Source organism: Camelus bactrianus, chromosome 5, assembly GCF_048773025.1.
Source record: "Camelus bactrianus isolate YW-2024 breed Bactrian camel chromosome 5, ASM4877302v1, whole genome shotgun sequence".
In the NCBI taxonomy this organism is placed as follows: domain Eukaryota; kingdom Metazoa; phylum Chordata; class Mammalia; order Artiodactyla; family Camelidae; genus Camelus; species Camelus bactrianus.
In genome coordinates, this window is record NC_133543.1 from 78,013,479 (window position 1) to 78,032,569 (window position 19,091).

Sequence of the window (19,091 nt, forward strand, 5' to 3'; positions counted from 1 at the left end):
AAAGTGACCACAGACATGTATCAAGGGTTTGGAGCTATTGTGCCATGCACCCTGAATGAAAGGTGAGGATCAGGTTCCTGACACATAAGAACTCTATCTTCTGAAACAACTAATTCTAAAAATTCAGCTACACTTAAATAAGAAATTAAGAACCCCTCCCCCCCCAAACTCAACTAATTCTAATAGTGTTAGGCCACTGGTAGGGACATGCCAAGCAGCAGCTTGGAGACAGCAGTTAAATCAGCTCTGGGGGTACGTGTACAGGGTTATAAGACTTAACTGAAGGCTTAACTCTGAGGTGGCCTCTGCATAAAAGAAAAATAGATTCCATACAGAACTGCCGCCAAGTAATGATCCTGAGGCAGTAGAGGACACTTTGGAGTCCCTTGGTTTCCATATTAAGGAATCAAAAATTGTGTGGCCAGTAAAGAAACTCTGAAAGTTTCTGGTCCACCAGCATGCTCTGACTTCCTTCTAAGGGGGACTGAAATGTCCTGGCCAAGTGCTTGCAGCTGACCCCCCAGGCTCGCTTAACTAGTCTGCCCTCCGAGCCCGCCAGGGGCCAGGAGCCTGGCCTGAACGTGCGGGTCACGCGGGTCCGCGCGTGCGCAGGAAAAGTGTGGGACAGGCGGGGAGAGGGTTGCGCCTGCGCAGTAGCGGGCCGTCGGTTAGGCGCAGACCTGCCCAGCCGAGGATGGAGGGATGGAGCCGCCCCAAGAGATGGCTAAGGTTTCCAGCACAGCAGATAACCACAACAGGCGGGTCCATTCCCTATACACAGAGCCAGTACTTCAGAGGATTCCCCCTACCAACTTAGAAAACACGCACACCAGGGGGTCGGAGTTTTCTTCCGCAGCCCTTAGCTTCCAGGAGCATGGCAAGACGTCGGATTTGCCCAAGGACGAGGGCAAGAAGCCCACTGGGCACCGGATACTAAATGTGAGTTGAGGCCTGGAGGGCAGAGTCTGTTCTCTACCCGACCACCTAGAAGATCGGAAAGGACAAAAGGGTCAGTGCATGCAGATGGGAGGGAGGGAGACCTGAGGAAGAGAGAGAGGAGGTAGCACCTGAGGAAGAGTTTACTTGTGGGACCCTGGTAATTATCAATTAACTGCTAAATGAAGGCAATAATTACTACCTACTTTAGAGGGCTGTCTGAAGAACTAAAGGAGGTAATGATAGAAAGTACTTAACACAGTGCAAAGCACCAAGTAAAGTGTTAATGTTAGCTGTTGTCACTATCGTCATCACCATCATTGGGATTTCATTTACGTGGTTAAAGGGCTACACTCCTGAAACGTTAGTTACCCGTGTTTTCAATTCCTGAGGTTCTTACAGATGAACCTGTAGGACCAAACCTGCATCATGTATGCAGAGTGAATTATTGGTCTCCTGTTCCTAATTAGGTAAATTTATATTTGAAATGTGGGAAACTCTTGAATTTACCATTTAGTGGTACTGCCAGAGCATAGAGGAAATGGAATTGGGGAATCACATTGAAACTCACTTTTTCAAAGTTTGTTAGAGGATTATTAAGAAATTTTACATTCTCTGTTAGTTTTAATTTATTTAAAATAGTATAATATTTATCAGGCAACAAATGGTACACAAAAAGATGATGTCCTTTCCTGTAAAATTTAGGGGTTGAATTACTTGATGTGTAAAGCACCCTCTTAATTCTGAAAACTTAGGATACCCTTGCTTCATTGTTACAATAAATTGAGAGCACAGTAGGATTTTAGCTTTAGGATAATACAAGGAAAAATTGTGAAGTTTGTGTTGAAAGACATGTGCTTGGAAACCTAGGCCTTAGGAGGTGTTTGTTGTATGTACTATTAAGGAATTTGGACTTTATTCTGTAGAATGGTGACTTCCAACTGTTTTGAATATGAGGATCCCTTTTTGTTGTAAAAAAAAAAAAAAAAAAGAAAAAAAGAAATCTCTCCACGATGAAAGTAGCTGGCTCTTTACTATCTACTGACTGGGAAAATCTATAATGATAAAAAAGCTCCCATGGCACAGCGTTGTTAATGAAATTTGCTTAAATTTGGACAAAATAACATCTACATACATTCAAAAAAGAGTAGTGCACATATATGCAAGGTATATTGTTTATCCAAGTTTGATTTCCCAAATTATTTGACCATAGAATATTTTAATATTTTGATGGAACAACAAAAAGAGCTTAGGAAATATGCACTTGGATTTAGTTATAATGACCTAATAAATGAATTCTTTTCAGACAAACAGACCCAGAGGAATGAGTTTATGTAGTACAAATGTTTATTATACAGTAAACTTAGAGAAATATGATAAGTATATGTTATTTAAATTATTATAACAACTACTATAATATACATGATGGAGATCATTGAACATGGAATGGGTGATCCTCTTCAATGTAGTAAATTCTGTTTATGCATCAGTACACCACAGATGGAACATTATATATTTGGCAACAGATAATGTCTTCTATGACTTCTTGGAATTTTTTGGTGTGTGTATGGCACATGGTTTTTGAAAGTGGATTATCATAGGGTAATGAGAACAGCTATATAAGTAGGTTTAGTATTTTCTGTACAAAATACAAATTTTTCAAAACTAAGGCAAATATGTCTCTCAGAGATGTCTCACATCTCAATACATTTCGGAAAATAGCGCTTTGCAGATAATGCTTCGAACATGTTTGATTTCAAGGATATTCAAAGTTGAGAACCTGCTACAGGTCATAGGAAAAGCTGGTGGATTTTAAGCAGGAGGATGACATAGATCAGATATGCTTTGCTGAAAAAATTGTTTTGGTTATCAGGATTTAAGGTGAGATTAGAGAAATAGTAGAGTGAGGCCGATAAAGTAAGATCTCTGAGAGGGTAGAAAAGTATGAGTTCTGGAGCACAGGTGGAGGTATCCTCCTGAGATAGGAAGAAGGGCATCTCTTCTTCCAGTGTTTACTTCATCTTTGGATCACCAGTATCCAAATATTCTGGGGGTGCTTGTTTATAACCTGGTTGATTCCTGGGCCTCCACCTTAAACCTGCTGAATCAGAAGGATGGGGCCCTGTGAATATGCTCAATTCTCAAACTATCCCAGGTGATGCTTAGATTCATGCTTGAGAATCGCTACATATAGAAGAAAAAGCTAGGCACTGATGTGAGGATTATAGATTGTGGGTGTAGACTGCAGAAGGAAGCAGGTGGAACCAGGAGAGTCTGATGAACTGGATGAAAGAAAAAGGAGAGGTAAATGACTGGAGATCTCAATGAGAATTTTAAAATGGTTTATCAAATGTAAATTACTGAGAGTACTGGAAGGATTAAGTAGAGATAGTGCAGAGATCGAGGGATATGTAGTTGATGACCGTAGTGAAAATGTGGATAATCTATCCCTCACCTTAACTATAGTTATTATTTATGTATGTTAAAACTATTGATTTCTGTGTGTTGATTTCATATCCTGCTTCCTTATTGAGTTTTTAAAACATTTGAGTTAGTGTTGTTATTAATTCTCTAGGGTCTTAGGTATATTCTTAGGTCATCTTCAAACAGAGATAGTTTTACTTCTATTTTTCCAACTCACTTTCCTTTAGTTGATTTCTCCTATCTAATTGTTGAGTAGTGATGGAGATAGTAGGCAATCTTATTCCTGATCTTAGTAAATGCCTTCAGTGTTTCCCCATCAAATGAAATAACTAGCTTCAAGACTGGCTTAATTCTTATTTTCTTGAGCGTTTTAACAGGAAAGTGTGTTGAATTTTGTCAGAGGCCATTTAAACATGTATGGAGATAATCATATAATTTTTCTCCTTACATCTGTTGATGTGGTGTTTCATATTAATGAATTTACTAATAATTCCTAGAATAAATCCCACTTGGTTATTGCATATTAATTTCTTTATGTTGTTATGTTCTTTAAGTTGTCTAGATTCTGTTTTTACTATTTAGTATTTTTGTATCCATATTTATGGGATATTCATCTATAATTTTCTTTATGAGTTTAGGTATCAATGCTATGCTTGCTTCATAAAAAGAATAAGAAAGTCTTCTTTAATGGTGCCATGGGATATCTAATTTTTTAATTTGGTGGAATTCCCTGTGAAACCACCCAGGTTTTGTGCTTTTTTGTGGTGATAGTTGCTAACTTTCTCTATTTCTTTTATGGAAAATGGTCTGTTTAAGCTGTTTACACTAGCAGAATCAGTTTTGTTAAATGGTATTTCCTTAGGAAATGATACATTTCATTTAGGTTCTAAAATATATTCATAGTTCTGCAAACTGGTCTTCTATGATTTTTTAAAAATCTTGTCATTTCTTATTTATGTTTTATCCCCATTTACTGATTAAGCTAGCTAGTGGTTAGATCAGTTTGGGAACTGATATTTTAACAGTATTGAATCTTTCCACCCATGAACATGGAATGTTTTCCATTCATTTAGATCTTTAATTTCACTCAGGAATGTTTTGTATTTTTCAGTGTACCAGACTTACATTTCTTCTGTTAGATTTACTCCTAAGTATTTTACTATTTTGATGCTACTTCTAATAGAATTGTTTTCTTCATTTCCAGATTGTTCATTGCTATTATATAGAAATGCAGTTTTTACGTTTTGTTCTTGTACCCTGAGACCTTGAGGAACTCATTTATTAGTTCTAGTAGTTTCTCTTTTTTCTTTCTTTCTTCCCTTTTTTTTTTTTTTTTTTTGGTGGATTTCTTAGGAATTTCTATATACAGGATTGTGTCACCTGCAAATAGAGATAGTTCTTTCAAATATAGATACCTTTTGATTTCTTTTTCTTGTCTGATTGCACTGGATAGAACCTTCAGTACAATGTTAATTAAAGGTAATGAGAGTGGACATTCTTGCCTTACCAATCTTAGAGGGAAAGCATTTAGTCTTTCACCTTTGAGTATGATGTTGAAGAATTTCCCATTTATTCCTAGTCTGTTCAGAGTTTTTATTAAGAATGCATTTTGGATTTTGTCAAATACGTTTTCTGTATCTATTGAAATGATCATGTGATTTTTGTCCTCTATTGGACATATTTATTAATATGACTTATTACATTAATCTTATTACATTGATTTTCAGATGGAAAAATCCCACTTTGTCGTGGTATATGGTCCTTCTTATATGTTGTTGGGTTTAGTTTACTAATATTTTGTGGAGGATTTTTGCGTCTATTTGTGAGGGATACAAATTTGTTGTTGTTTTGTCATCTTGTGATGTCTGCCTGGCTTTGGTATTAATGTAATACTGACTTCATAGAATAACTTGGGAAGTGTTCCTTCCTCTTCTCCTTTTTTTCCTTGGAAGAATTTGTGAAGGATTGTTATTATTTCTTCTTTACATGTTTGATAGAATTCACCAATGAAACAATCTGGGCCTACGTTTTTTTGTTTGTTTTGTTTTTGTTTTTGTAGAAAGAGCTTTAATTACTAATTCAATTTCTTTAGTTGTTATAGGTCTTTCCAGATATTCTTTCTTCTTGATTCAGTTTTTGTAATATATGTCTTTATAGGAATTTTTCCATTTCATCTAAATTGTCTAACTTGTTAGCATGAAACTGTTTATAGTTATAGTAGTTACCTTATATGGCAATAAACTTTGCAGATGCAATGAAGTTGAGGATTTTGAGGTGGGAAGATTATACTGGATTATCTGATGGACCCTACCTATAATCATAAATGTCCGTATAACAGAGAGGTAGAGGGAGATTTGGGCACACTCAGAAGAGAAGGCAATGTGATCATAAAGGTAGAGATTGGAGTAATATGACCACAAGCCAAGGAATGTTGGCAGTTACCAGAAGCTGGAAGAGGCAAGAATGGATTTTTCCCTACAGCCTCTGGAGGGTGTATCGCCCCACTGGCTCCTCAATTTTGGCCCAGGGGTACTGATTTTAAATTTCTGTCCTTCACAACTCTGAAAGAATAAATTTTTATAAGGCCAGTGGTGATGTCCCCCTTTCATTCTTGATTTTGGTAATTTGTGACCTCTTTTTTCTTCATCAGTCTAGCTAAAGGTTTTTCAATTTTGGTGATCTTTCCAAGAGTTCACCTTCATTTTCATTGATTTTCTATTTTTTAAAATCTCAATGATTTTTGTTCTAATCTTTATTTTCTTCCTCCTGCTTACTTTGGGTTTAGCTTGCTCTTATTTAAGCATGGGTGTTTAATGCTATCAGTTTTCTTTTAAGTACCACTTAAGCTGCATTCCATGAATTTTATGTTGTTTTTTCATTTTTATTCAGCTCACAATACTTTCTGATTTCTGTTTTTTTTCTTTTTCTTTGACCCATGGCTTATTTGCAAATATGTCTTTAATTTCCAAGATTTGTGTATTTCCCAAATTTCCTTGTGTTCTTTATCTTTTATTTTGTTGAAATAGAAGAACATTCTTTGTATGATTTCAATTCTGCAAAATTTATTGAAACTTATTTTATGGTCTAGCATATTGTATATCCTGCAGAATGTCCTATATGCATTTAAAAATATGTATTTTGGTTTTTTTGTTGTTGTTCAGTATATTTTTTTCTGTGAGATTCATTCGTGTTGTGTGTGGGTGGTTACTCATTTTCTTTGCTTTATAATATTGTGTGATTATATTACATTGTATTTATTCATTCTGTTGATAATGGATATTTGGGTTGTTTCTACTTTTTGGCTATAGTGAATGATGCAATGTCTTTTGATACACATATGCCTACATTCTGTTGGGGGTATATCTAGGAATAGAATTTCTGGGTCATTATTGTGTGTATGCTCAACTTCAGTACAAAATACCAAAGAGTTTTCGAAGAGGGTATAGCAATTTAAATTCCCACTGGCAGTGTATCAGAGTTCTAGTTACTCCATGTCCTTGCCACTTGATATTGTCAGTCTCTTTATGTTTAGCTGTCTGAGAGATGTGTAGTTGTATCTCTTTGAGGTGTTAACCTTTCATTTCCCTGGTAACCCAGTATTTGATTTTTAATACTGCTGTATTGAAAAAGATACCTTCAAAGATTTGAAGTTCCAAATGGAAGAGATGTATCTTGGGTGAGCCTAGTAAATTACAGTACTGATTTTTCATTTATATTATTCAAAGTTTTTAGTCCAGATTTTTTGAGTAAAATGTTACTTCTGTGATTAATTAGTTCTGGTAAGCTAATTGGAGGGCGTTGCATTTTTTATATTTCAAAGGAAAAATGGTCTCTGACCCTGCTGAAACATCATGAGATTTTTAAACAAATAATAAAATTGTTTCTAAGATTTTTATATGAGATACCATGACCTTCTATGCTGCTCATAATACATTTTTGCACATAAAATAACATTAACTATAAATATTTCCAATAGTTTTCATAATGTTCTCACCTTAACATGAGTTTATTTTAAAAAGAAAGTCATATTCACATTCATTAAAAGGTCACCTACTTACTGTGAAAGGACAGATTAAGAAATACATATTTTTAAATATTTGCCAGTTTACATACTACTGACAGTCATCACACAAAAGTTTAGCAAATCAGAACATTTTTCTGTTTGTAAAACTGAAGTGCATGATGCATCTTTGCCAACTTTTTAAAATGCCTTACTGTGAGATTTCGTATGATCAGTTCTTTTCTATTTGCAAAGCAGACTAAATATTCTACTACTCAAGGTAATATAATTGGCTAACCCACTGAACTAGCAAACACAATACCCTGAAAGCAGGAGAGCACTGATATGAACCTCTCTGAGCATGAAACTCACTTTTCCTCAGAATTTTTGTTCTATACTTACATAGTCGGCTGTATGTGCTTGCTTTCTTATTTGTTAAAGAAAATGGAAAATTCTAATATTTTCTCCCACTACTCTAGAGGATAACCCCTGGGCCCTGCTGTGAATGTCCTTGTTTCATAGGGACAGAGAACCACAGAGGGTGAAAAGGAGTCATTGCTCCTGAGCTCGGGCAGGGAAAAAGAATTGAAAAAATCTCTTTTAGAGTTTAATTCCATTTACCTGTAGCTTTTATAATAAATGGCAAGGTCTGACTGATCACAAATAAATTATTCTTTTTCCATGTATACGATTCTGTGCAGAGAATGAGTAAAGATAAAACTCTTTCTTCTTGTATATTTCAATATGCAGCCAAAATATAAATAAAACACTGTAGTAACTGATGGCAAAACCCCACATTGTCATTGCTTTTTACCTGCCTTCAACACCAGGCTGAACTTCCCAAGGGCAGGAACGCTTGAAGCCGAAATCAGTGCAGTGCCAGGCAAGGAGTCGTGCCAGCACATTAGTGAATGTTAATTCTCTGTGAGGATAGTGAGGTCGCCCTTAGCAAGAGGAGTGGGAGCGTCCTAGGACAAGGTAGGCATGTAGGCTAGTGGGCTTTCAGAGAAAACTGTGGAGGGGAGGAGAGTGGGCCAGAAAGGTCACTGGGGAGGAAGCGCAGATCAGTGTGAGTGAGGGTACAGCCTTTTAAGAGAAGTGCCACCAGGAACTTCTGTTCAGGGTGGGGCCAAAAGCAATAGGGCGGAAAGACATAGTGGGATTAACTAAAATTAAAATTCTCTGTGGGTTCAGGAGAAATTCTAGGTGGTGTCAGAGGCTTTACGAGACTAGTCTTTGGAAATTTTGTTCAGGGTTCTAATAGAATTTGGCAGAGTTGTTTTGCTCAGCTGATGCTGTTGAAGAGAGCTCTGCCGGTATGAGGTAGGAAAAGTGAAAAGCCAATAAAATGAGGAGTTGTTACCAAAATGCCAGGTTGTTAAGGGTAAATTAAGTATTAGTATTCTAAAGGATTTTCCCCCAATTATTTTGTAGCTATTAAAATTGCATATTCAAAGTAGACTTCCATAATAAGGTTATTAAATCATTAGAAAGTATGAGGTTCCGTATTAAATACATACACTGTATACAGATTGATATTTTTGTGACAATAACAGTCCAGTAATTGTCATTCAGTTACCTTAAACTATGAATTAATCATGTGTAAAACACATTAAACCAATCAGTTGCAAGAATAACAAAAAGATCCAAGATATGTAAAACAAATGTTTTCAGTACAACTGACATATTTGTTGAATACTTTAAAACAGTTTTCAGCATAACTAAGGATTTATTATAACTATAAAAATTAAACAAGTGATTCTTGAAAGACATATAACAACAAAGATTCCTGAGAAACTATTGCTCATAAATAAGTCCATGTTGATTCAAATTCAGCTAAGGTTGGGGATAAATATAATTCTTTTCAGGTTAGATTTTTAATAGGCAGTTTATTTGTGATTCCCTTTACCTTTCCCCTCCCTTCCCTTTCTCTTTACTTTATTTTAAAAATGTATATTAAAATGTCTTGTAATTTTTAAAGGCTCACCATTATGTGTAGTGACCAGAGCCCTTAAGGACAAAGTTGAATATCAACCCACAAGTATCAGTTAGTGAAGTTGCTCTGGACAAAATCACACAACTAAAAACCAAAAGCCATCTATTCATAGCTCCTTCCCAGTGTGCCTAATATTCCAAAGGGTTAAATTCTCATTCCTTCAGTGGCTATTAACTGAAGGAATACTGGGATAATTTCCAAGCAGGATTACTGCCATTTGTGGGATACAGGACCTAATTCACATCAGATTGAGTCTGGAATGTGGTAGTGACAATTTTTTGTAGTTCGCAAGGAGAACACATTGCTCATGTTATTATGCACTTCTCTTCTCTCTCGTGACGCCCTTAATGATTTTATATTTAATTGTATACATTTTGTTTCTCTGATAACTTACTGATAAACTTAGTGAGGATAGGGATGAGTTTTCAAGTCGTAGAATATATATTATAAAATATATAATACCTCATACTAGATACTCATAAAATGTTTGTTGAATTGAAGTAGTCTTTAATTGTATTCTTCTTTGCCTTCTAAAGTCTTAATTTATTTACACTGTAGATGCTAAGGAAAACTCTTAAAGGGTCTGAAAGTAAAGAACTGGCAGTAACACCTGAAACATCAGCCTTGGTGCCGTTTGGGGATGTGGTATGTATGAATTAAGCCTCAATAACCTATAAATTATTTCTTATTTCATATGATGACTGGTTAATGTTTATTATTTGGCATCAAAAAAGTATGTATAGAAAATGGTCCTCTGATAAAGATATTTATGAATTTTTCATTTTTAGGAGTCAAAAAAGCATTCTAATAATTGCTGAAATTATGGAAAACATCCTGATTCACTGAAAAAATGTTGTCTGTGTTAGAATTTCCCAAACTCTAGTTACATCAGAATTACCTGGGATACTTTTTAAAAACAGTGATTCTTGGGCCCCACCTAAGATGTGATAACTTAGAAACTGAGACTGGAGTCTGGGAATCAGTATTTTTGTTGAACTCTTCAGATGATTATATATATATTGTCAGATTTAGGAAAGTTTGAGTGAAAATTGATCCCACAACTCTCCCTCATCCAAAAATAATAAACCACAGAAACAAAAGCAAGCACACTTATCAGTCATACGTGTACACACAAACACACAGCTGGGACCTAATATCCAGGCTGAGAACCAGAAAAACCTGTTTTCTCTTTTGGTTGCCATAGAAAGAGTACAGGCCACGAGGATCTGTGTGCGTTTACGGCTGTCAAGTATTGTATTCTTTTACAGTTACCTGTACTTTCTGAACACCATGAGAAGAGTTAATGGGTATAAAGTGAGAGTTTTCTTGTCCCTCTTCTCTTCTCTTATCATATACTAATACATTTTCTTGAGTAAAAAATATATGATGAATTTAACACCACCTTTTGGGGGGTGAGTAAGAATAATTAATGTATACTTTTTTTTTTTAAATGACCATGGCCTACCTTTATTCATATGTAACACTTTCTTCCCTATTTCGCAATCAAAGCTGGAGTATAAGCCTTCACTGTCTAAATCTAAACTTAGGAAAGGCTCTTTGAAATCACTTTTGTCCATAAACTATTGTGCATGTCGTTACATTGATGTACTAATTTCTATAATTCATACTCTTGAATATGATTCTGCATCTCTTTAGAACTCACATTTTGAGGAATACTTCTACTTCACCCACAGTTCCTAACCTCATAGTTTGTATTTCCCTCATGTGAATTACATGTTGCTAGATATTAAAAAGCTTCTCCTAAGAGCCAGCTGGAAGTTTTGACAGAGAGATGTTTGGTATGTGACTAATGGCTCCTCTCAGTGCATGATTCAGCCACATCACCTCCTCTTTGAACGTTCAGCAATTTGGCGAGGTTGGGATGTATGTAGGCCATGATAACTGCCTCACAACCCACTACTCCTGTTTCTAAAAGTCACATCCCATTTTCAGAAAAAAAAAAATGTGAAAAAGCCGTGTCTTAAAATTGGGCACATGAAGTGTTTTTGTGAACAGGGTTCTGGTTGCTTTCCTGTTTTAAGTGCACGTTTGAGAGCATCTGGGGGTGAAGGTGTTGATGCCGTTACTGCTTTGGGCCACAGACGTGTCTCAGAATCTGTTATCCGCAGCCTGTGAATGGTCACCATCGTATTTTTTTTTAACATTTTTTTATTGATTTATAATCATTTTACAATGTTGTGTCAAATTCCAGTGTAGAGCACAATTTTTCAGTCATACATGAACATATATATATTCATTGTCACATTTTTTACTCTGTGAGCTACCGTAAGATCTTGTGTATATTTCCCTGTGCTTTGCAGTATAATCTTGTTTATCTATTCTACAATTTTAAAGTCCCGTCTATCCCTTCCCACCCTCCACCTCCTTGGCAACCACAAGTTTGTATTCTATGTCTATGAGTCTATTTCTGTTTTGTATTTATGCTTTGTTTTTTTGTTTTAGTTTTTTAGATTCCACATATGAGCGATCTCATATGGTATTTTTCTTTCTCTTTCTGGCTTACTTCACTTAGAATGACATTCTCTAGGAGCATCCATGTTGCTGCAAATGGCGTTATGTTGTCGGTTTTTATGGCTGAATAGTATTCCATTGTATAAATATACCACATCTTTATCCAGTCATCCGTTGATGGACATTTAGGCTGTTTCCATGTCTTGGCTATTGTAAATAGTGCTGCTATGAACATTGGGGTGCAGGTGTCATCCTGAAGTAGGCTTCCTTCTGGATATAAGCCCAGGAGCGGGATTCCTGGGTCATATGGTAAGTCTATTCCTAGTCTTTTGAGGAATCTCCATACTGTTTTCCATAGTGGCTGCACCAAACTGCATTCCCACCAGCAATGTAGGAGGGTTCCCCTTTCTCCACAGCTTCTCCAGCATTTGTCATTTGTCACCACTGTATTTTTGAGTGTTAAATCTTTTTCTATACTTCAACAGAAATTTATTCTATTTTTATATTATATGGATCTCTTATGTAAAAGTATAAAAGCTATTGAAATATAAGGAAAGTTAGGGTAGTCATTAATGGCTTCATGTTGAGATTCTTGGGCAAGTGGTAAGTGATGTATGACAGAATGCTGATATACAGAACTATGCAGTACAAAATTGTAGCTGTATTTCTCTGTTTTACCCTCCTGTGTACACTCAATTTTAAGAAATAATCCATGATTCATGGACTCATCTGTGGCAATACCATTTTAAGTACCACCTGGATTAGAACATAACATTTCGTACTTATGTCTCCTTAAGAAATAGACTACCATATTTTCTTCTTCAGAATTTCATCATTCAGATACAGTAGTTTTAAGTATTGAGTGCTAACTTCTTTTTCTGTATTATTCTAAAACCAAATCTTTATAATTACTAACATTACATTTGAAACTACTATTGGGACATTTATTTTGCTTCACAGTATTTAATATAATATTGCTGTTGTTTTTACTTGGATTTTAAGACCAAACATCACTGAAGACCAAATGGCTTATATTTGGCTAATACTGCATATTAGTATTCAAGTATTCCTGTATTAATTTGGTGCTTGATTTTATGGTTAAACACAGGGTACAATTTTCTTTAACATTTACAAACACTTTACACAAGAGAGAATGAATATTTTATAGCCCTTCACATATTATACTCAATGAATGATTGTTGAATGAATGAAGTGGTTTTAGGATGCTGGATAAGAGCTTATCTGAAGTCATATTTCTTATTATATGCAAGGTTGTTTTTATCAGTTCTCACCTAATGTAAAATAAAAATGATTCAAAGGGGGATAGTTGGACTGAAGTTAATAAATGACTTTTTTTTTTTTTGCTTTGTATTCTTGTTTATTTTAGGTTTACTTGGACCAAATCTTGCCTATTTTCTTATGTATTTTTGCTTTCTGGTGTTTTCTATTAATTAGCTATTTCTAATAAAAAAAAATATTTCTTTTCTTTTCTTTTGGTGGGGAAGTTGATTAGGTTTACTTATTTATTTTTAGGGGAAGTACTGGGGATTGAACCCAGGACCTCATGCATGCTGAGCATGCGCTGTACTACTTGAGCTACACTCTCCCCCTAAGAAGCATTATTTCTAATGAGAAAAACTAAGTGAAACTTTTTAAAAATATAGTTTGTGTAGAGTAAAATGGAAGGAAAATTAACTTTTAAAAATTCATTCACTGTGGTTTTTTTGATTGTTACAGGTTGGCTGTCTGGCTATTAATGTAAAGAACTGCAGAAATTTTACGCCTAGGAGTATCCTTTCTTTTGATTTAAGAACCACACTATGATTATATATGACTGTTTGAGTTATATTTTGCTGCATTAAAAAACACCCCGAAGCTTGGTGGCTTAAAGCATTAACCATTTTATTATCAGTCACTATCTGTGCTTTCACGGGGTGGTCCTTCTGTTTCATGTTATCACAGACGGGCCTGCGCCATCTGGCAGTTCAGGGGGGCTGGAGTATCTAAAATGGCTTGTTTACATGTCTGGTGCTTTGGTGAGAATGCCTGAAAGACTGGACTTAGCTGGGATGCTGAAAGGGTTAGACCTTTCTTTCCATGTAGTCTCAGGGTCTTATCTGTCATCATTAAAAAAAAATTCTGCATTAATTTTGATTTTAAAAACAGTACATTGAAATACGATCTTGATTACTGAAACTTTGATGTGACTTTAAATTTTGCACCCTGGCTGGTGCCTCTCTCAGCCTATCCTAGTCTCAGCTGTGATCATGTCCCTCTCATGTTAAGGGAGTCACAGGACCAGGCCATATTCAAGAGCAGAGGAAAATAAACTCCACTTTTTGATGTGGAGAGTGACAAGACATTTTTAACTGTCTGTAATCCATCCCAATCATCATATAAATTAAAAAAAATATATCTTCTTGTATGATAATACTAATTTCTTTCTTTCCTTTTTTTTTTTTTTTTTTTCGTTGGAGGGTAGGTAATCAGGTTTACTTACTTATTAATTTTTAGAGGAGGTGCTGAGGATTGAACCCAGTACCTTGTGTATGCTAAGCATGTACTCCACCACTTGAGCTATACCCTCCCCCCAATACTAATTTATTTCTAAGTAATGACTATGCTTTTCTTAAACGTTCTTTAAAGGATTTATTTTTCTCAGTGCCTTTAAATAAGCTGAATGCTTATTATTAGATTTATCATGGCATAAAACCAGTCTCATTATAAAGACTTGATGTTTTTTTTTATATAAAGTGAACTATTGAAGAGAATTCTATATAAAAAGAGTTTTGAAGACAATCATAAAAACAAAATTTTTAAATGCATGAAGTGCTATGAAAGATAAAAATATAGACCAATCTGGTATAAGTATATAATGAAATGAGTTAAAAAGTAGAATGCTGTTTTAAATTTTGTTGTCTTAAAATTAAGAATAAATTACTCTGAAATGACATATCTTTTAAATATCTACATAATTATGCTTGGGAAAAATTTTTCAAGTATATATTGCCAATGTTTTAGTCACCTTAAAAATAATATAAAGGAAAAATTGCAAAGGAATTATAATGGAAATGTGAGGATAATAATATGAGAAGTGATCTAAGGAAGAATCAACCTTTTCCTTATATTGTGCCTACCACTGATGGGCAAAAATACTCTTTTAAAAGACTTTCCTTATTGTTTAATATGCTCTATTATTTATGTATTTATTTGATTGATTCTTAGGTTTTAGCCTGGATTGTTTAATGGATTAACTTTATAGTGTATTATTGTTCAGTAACAACAAAATATACTTCCTCAATTGTTTAATGGATTAATTTTGTAATGTGTTATTAATCAGTTACAACAAGATTTGCTTCCTAAATATCTATTTTCAGTCCATTTACAATATTGTAATAATTTATTCATTCGCATCTCTATAAACAACATGGTGAAATGTACAAAAACTTATAGCTTGCTATCCTCAAACAATGAAAAGAACACTATAATTACATTTGATGATGTGAAGTATTTTTCTGTAAAGGTAATGTTAAAGTTCTCTTCTAGATATAAGTATGCATTTTTATAGTTTCAAATATTCTACACTTACAGTATCTTTTTTTCCAGGGGATAGGAAAGAAACCAAAGCAATGTTTTTTTATTTGATATTTTATAGTATTCTACTTCTATATTATAGACTATGTTGATGTTTTTATAATTTACTCTAGAATACATCATCATGGTGTTCTTCTCTGAGATCCTGCTGTCTGTGATTCTGAGTGTTTATCATGCAGGCACACATTTTTCTCTGTCATATTCTTCTCTTCCCATCTATCCTCTTCCACTCTGTCTTAGTCAGCTTGGGCTGCTAAAGCAAATTACCATAGATTGGGTGACTTACACAACAGACCTTTATTTCTCACCTTTCTGGTTGGTGGGAAGTTCAAGATCAATGTGCTGACTTATCTGGAGTCTGGTAAGAACCTGCTTCCTGGTTTGCCAGTGGTTGTCTTCTCATTGCATGTCAGAGAGCAAAGAGAGACCGTCTTTCTTGCGTCTCTTCTTATAAGGATACTTACCAGATTCACGAGGGCTCCACTCTTATGAACTAGTTACCTCCCAAACACCCCCACTACAAATACCGTCGCATTGGGGATTTAGGCTTCAGCATATGAATTTTGAGGTGACACAGACATTCAGTCCATAGCACACCTTTTCTTTTTTTTTTTTTTTTTTTGCCTCCTGCTCCTTTCCCTCTCTCCTTTCTTCTTATATATACTCTCTCTAATTATTTTTGCATGGATTAGCTTGTTCAGTCTTTATAACAAACCCTCAGAATATCTATACACTTACTGTCATCCTTGTTTTGCAGATGAGGAAACAGGTAGTGTCAGGTTTAAAGAACTTTCTTAAGGTCATAGAACTAGTAATTGGTGGAGCCGGGAATGCAATCTGGCTTTAGGCTCACTTCATTAAACTCCCTCTCACACAGAGCTTGCTGTGCTGAGTTTGCTTCTGTTTATAGTTAAGCTTCTTAGAATCTTAAATGTATCTGAACTGTCTTTTAAATGAGCAACACTTTCATTTAGCCATAGGATTCATTGATTAGTCCAATTGTTTCTAATAATTTTATTACATTAGTTGAATTTTAGTGAAGTCCTAAAACACTTCCTCTATGCCATATACATATTTCATTTTGCCTAAGTATTGAGTATTGAAGATAGTTCTTTAAACATAGGTTAAAAAAGGCATTGTTTTGCTCGGGGAAATCTGTGTTATTTCTTTTACTTTGCAAATAATTTTCCTCAGCTTCATTGAAAAGTTTTCAAGAATTTTGTGGATATATGTCCACTTAAATAAAACTTTAAATTAATACCAGAAAACAATATATATTAACAGGGTACTTATTTTCATTAGAATAATCAAAATATTTTCCCTGTATTTATTTTAATAGGAGTCATTAGTTTGAGTCTAATAAGAGGAGAGTTTTAGTGAAACTCTAATGGAAAGTTTGGGAGTGACTTAGTAATTAAATTCATTCCTTATGTACTCATTTTCCTTGGAAAATTGTCTTTGGGCCTTCTTTGAGGCCTAGGATGAAAGTAGCATCTCTGAGGAGTACTTGTGTTTGCCTCTAAGAGACTTGAGGCCACTGCCGGTTTGGTGCCACTTGAACACTTTATATTCCATACTTGAAGGCTTTAAAAAATAGTTTTTGTTCATTTGTATTAATGGTTAAATATACATAATGTAAAATTTATCACTTTAACCATTTTGTGTCAAGCTTGAGGATTCTTATACCATCCAGCGGATGACCTAGCAATTCCACTTCTGTGTATTTATCCAAAGAAAACAAAATCACTATCTCAAAAAGATATCTACACCCCCACGTTCATCGCAGCATTTATAATAGCCAAGACATGGAAACAACCTAAGTGTCCATCCACAGTGAATAGATTAGAAACATGTTCCATAAAAAGAAAAAAATCCTGCTATTTGCAACAACATGGTTGGACCTTGAGGGTATTATGCTAAGTGAAATGGGTTGGACACAGGAAGACATATACTGTTTGATCATTTGTATGTATAATAAAGCCGCTCCTCCCCCCACCCCCGCCCAAACTCATAGACACAGACAATGGATTAGTGTTTGCCAAAGCTGGGGCTTGGTCGAGGTGGGGGTGTGAAATGGGTGAAGGTGGTCAAAAGGTACAAACTTCCAGTTATGAGATAAATAAGTCCTTGGGATCTAATGCACAGCATGGTGACTATAGTTAACAATACTGTATTATGTAATTGGAAGTTGCTAAAAGAGTAGATCTTAAAAGTTCTCATCATAAGAAAAATATTGTAACTGTGTAATGATGGATGTTAACTAATCTTATGGTGATAATCACTTAATATTATATACAAATAGCAAATCATTATGTTATACACCTAAAAGTAATGCAATGTGATATGTCAATTATATCTCAATTAAAAAATTTAAAGGCACTAATATTCTAATACTCAAATTGGCAAAAGGGTGTATGAATTTTAAAGGTCACATAATGATGGTATTGTGTTACAGGGTTCAAGGTTAGAAGAGAGTTTCAAGTTGAGACAATGATATGAATTTTATCGAAAAGTTAAAGAGCAAAGACTGGAAAGGATATTGGATGTGTTTTGAAATTAGATGTTTGGATTACCTACATTTTTTGGATTGGATATTGGGTATTGGACTACCTTTGAAAATGTAGTTTCAGTAGAGTATTGAGGCTAAACTTTTGTGTAGAGTTAAAAAGAGAGTGTTAGCAGTGGATATTTCAAAAAGACTGTAAGTGACATTAGACATAAACAAGAACCTTATTTTTGTTGGCATTAGGGTATATGTGACTGTGAGATTGGCTAATAACATAAAAACTAATCACTAGGTGTGTACATATATATACGTAGTTTATAGATGTATTCAGAAATTCTGTCAGAAATTCAGGCTGAAAATTTAATTCTTTTCATATGTATTTTTTATGAAGGTTCCCAGACGTCAAGATGATGAGAAGAATAATATTTACTTAGAACTAATGCGATATGATGATACAAAAAGGCCTAATTTTTTAGGGAGTGTTCAGGTACATCTTTATGAAGTAATTCAGGTATGTATCAAAATCATTTTTTCACCTTGATATCACATTGTCCAGTTGATGTTTGTTGTTATGATTTTTTTATACCTGATGGACTGCTTTTGTTTATTATCTGTCATCAAATTCATGTGCTTAGTAAACAGTATCTCCCTCTGGTTCAAAAAAAAAAAAAAAAGAGTTGGTTTGTAACAGCGTAATGTTTTTAAAAATTTATTTTCTAGAAGGGCAGTGATACAACCTAAAAGACTAAGCATGTTTTGTTTTGTTTTCTGAAATGTTTTAAAACAAGACTCAAACCACAAACTCTCTTAACTGGCAGCACCAGTTTCAGTTCTTTATCCTTAGCTGGGCTGCTTGCGGTCTGCCCTGGGCATGTGTCATTTAGGGGTCAGCCAAAGTTTGGGGCAGAGTTTACACATAGATTTTGTGGTACCTTCCCTCTTGATTTTTCCTTTCTAGGAGTCCCTGCTTCACTTTCCAGTAGCCATAGTTGCCCTGAACTCAGAGGAAGAGGACTAACTGATTAGTGAACAAGTATAAACAATTTGAAGGGTTTTCAGAAGTATTTGTTAGGACATAAAGCAAGGAAGCCCTCAAAGAGTAATGGAGTTCCTTCAAAAGACATGGGAGCCAGATTGCAGGGGTTCCTCCTGGCCTGTTTGAG

General features: G+C 34.9%; 1 protein-coding gene across 1 annotated transcript in view; it reads left to right on the forward strand.

Moving 5' to 3' along the window:
• Positions 1-663: 663 nt before the first annotated feature.
• C2CD6 (C2 calcium dependent domain containing 6) overlaps positions 664-19,091 on the forward strand; it is a 78,564-nt gene continuing 60,136 nt past the window's right edge. Inside the window, exons 1-5 of the mRNA XM_010971846.3 lie at positions 664-939; positions 9,915-10,001; positions 13,566-13,617; positions 15,206-15,351; positions 18,320-18,439. Of these exons, the coding sequence (XP_010970148.3) occupies positions 703-939; positions 9,915-10,001; positions 13,566-13,617; positions 15,206-15,351; positions 18,320-18,439 (642 nt within the window). The 5' untranslated portion in view covers positions 664-702. The remainder of the gene's footprint in view (positions 940-9,914; positions 10,002-13,565; positions 13,618-15,205; positions 15,352-18,319; positions 18,440-19,091) is intronic.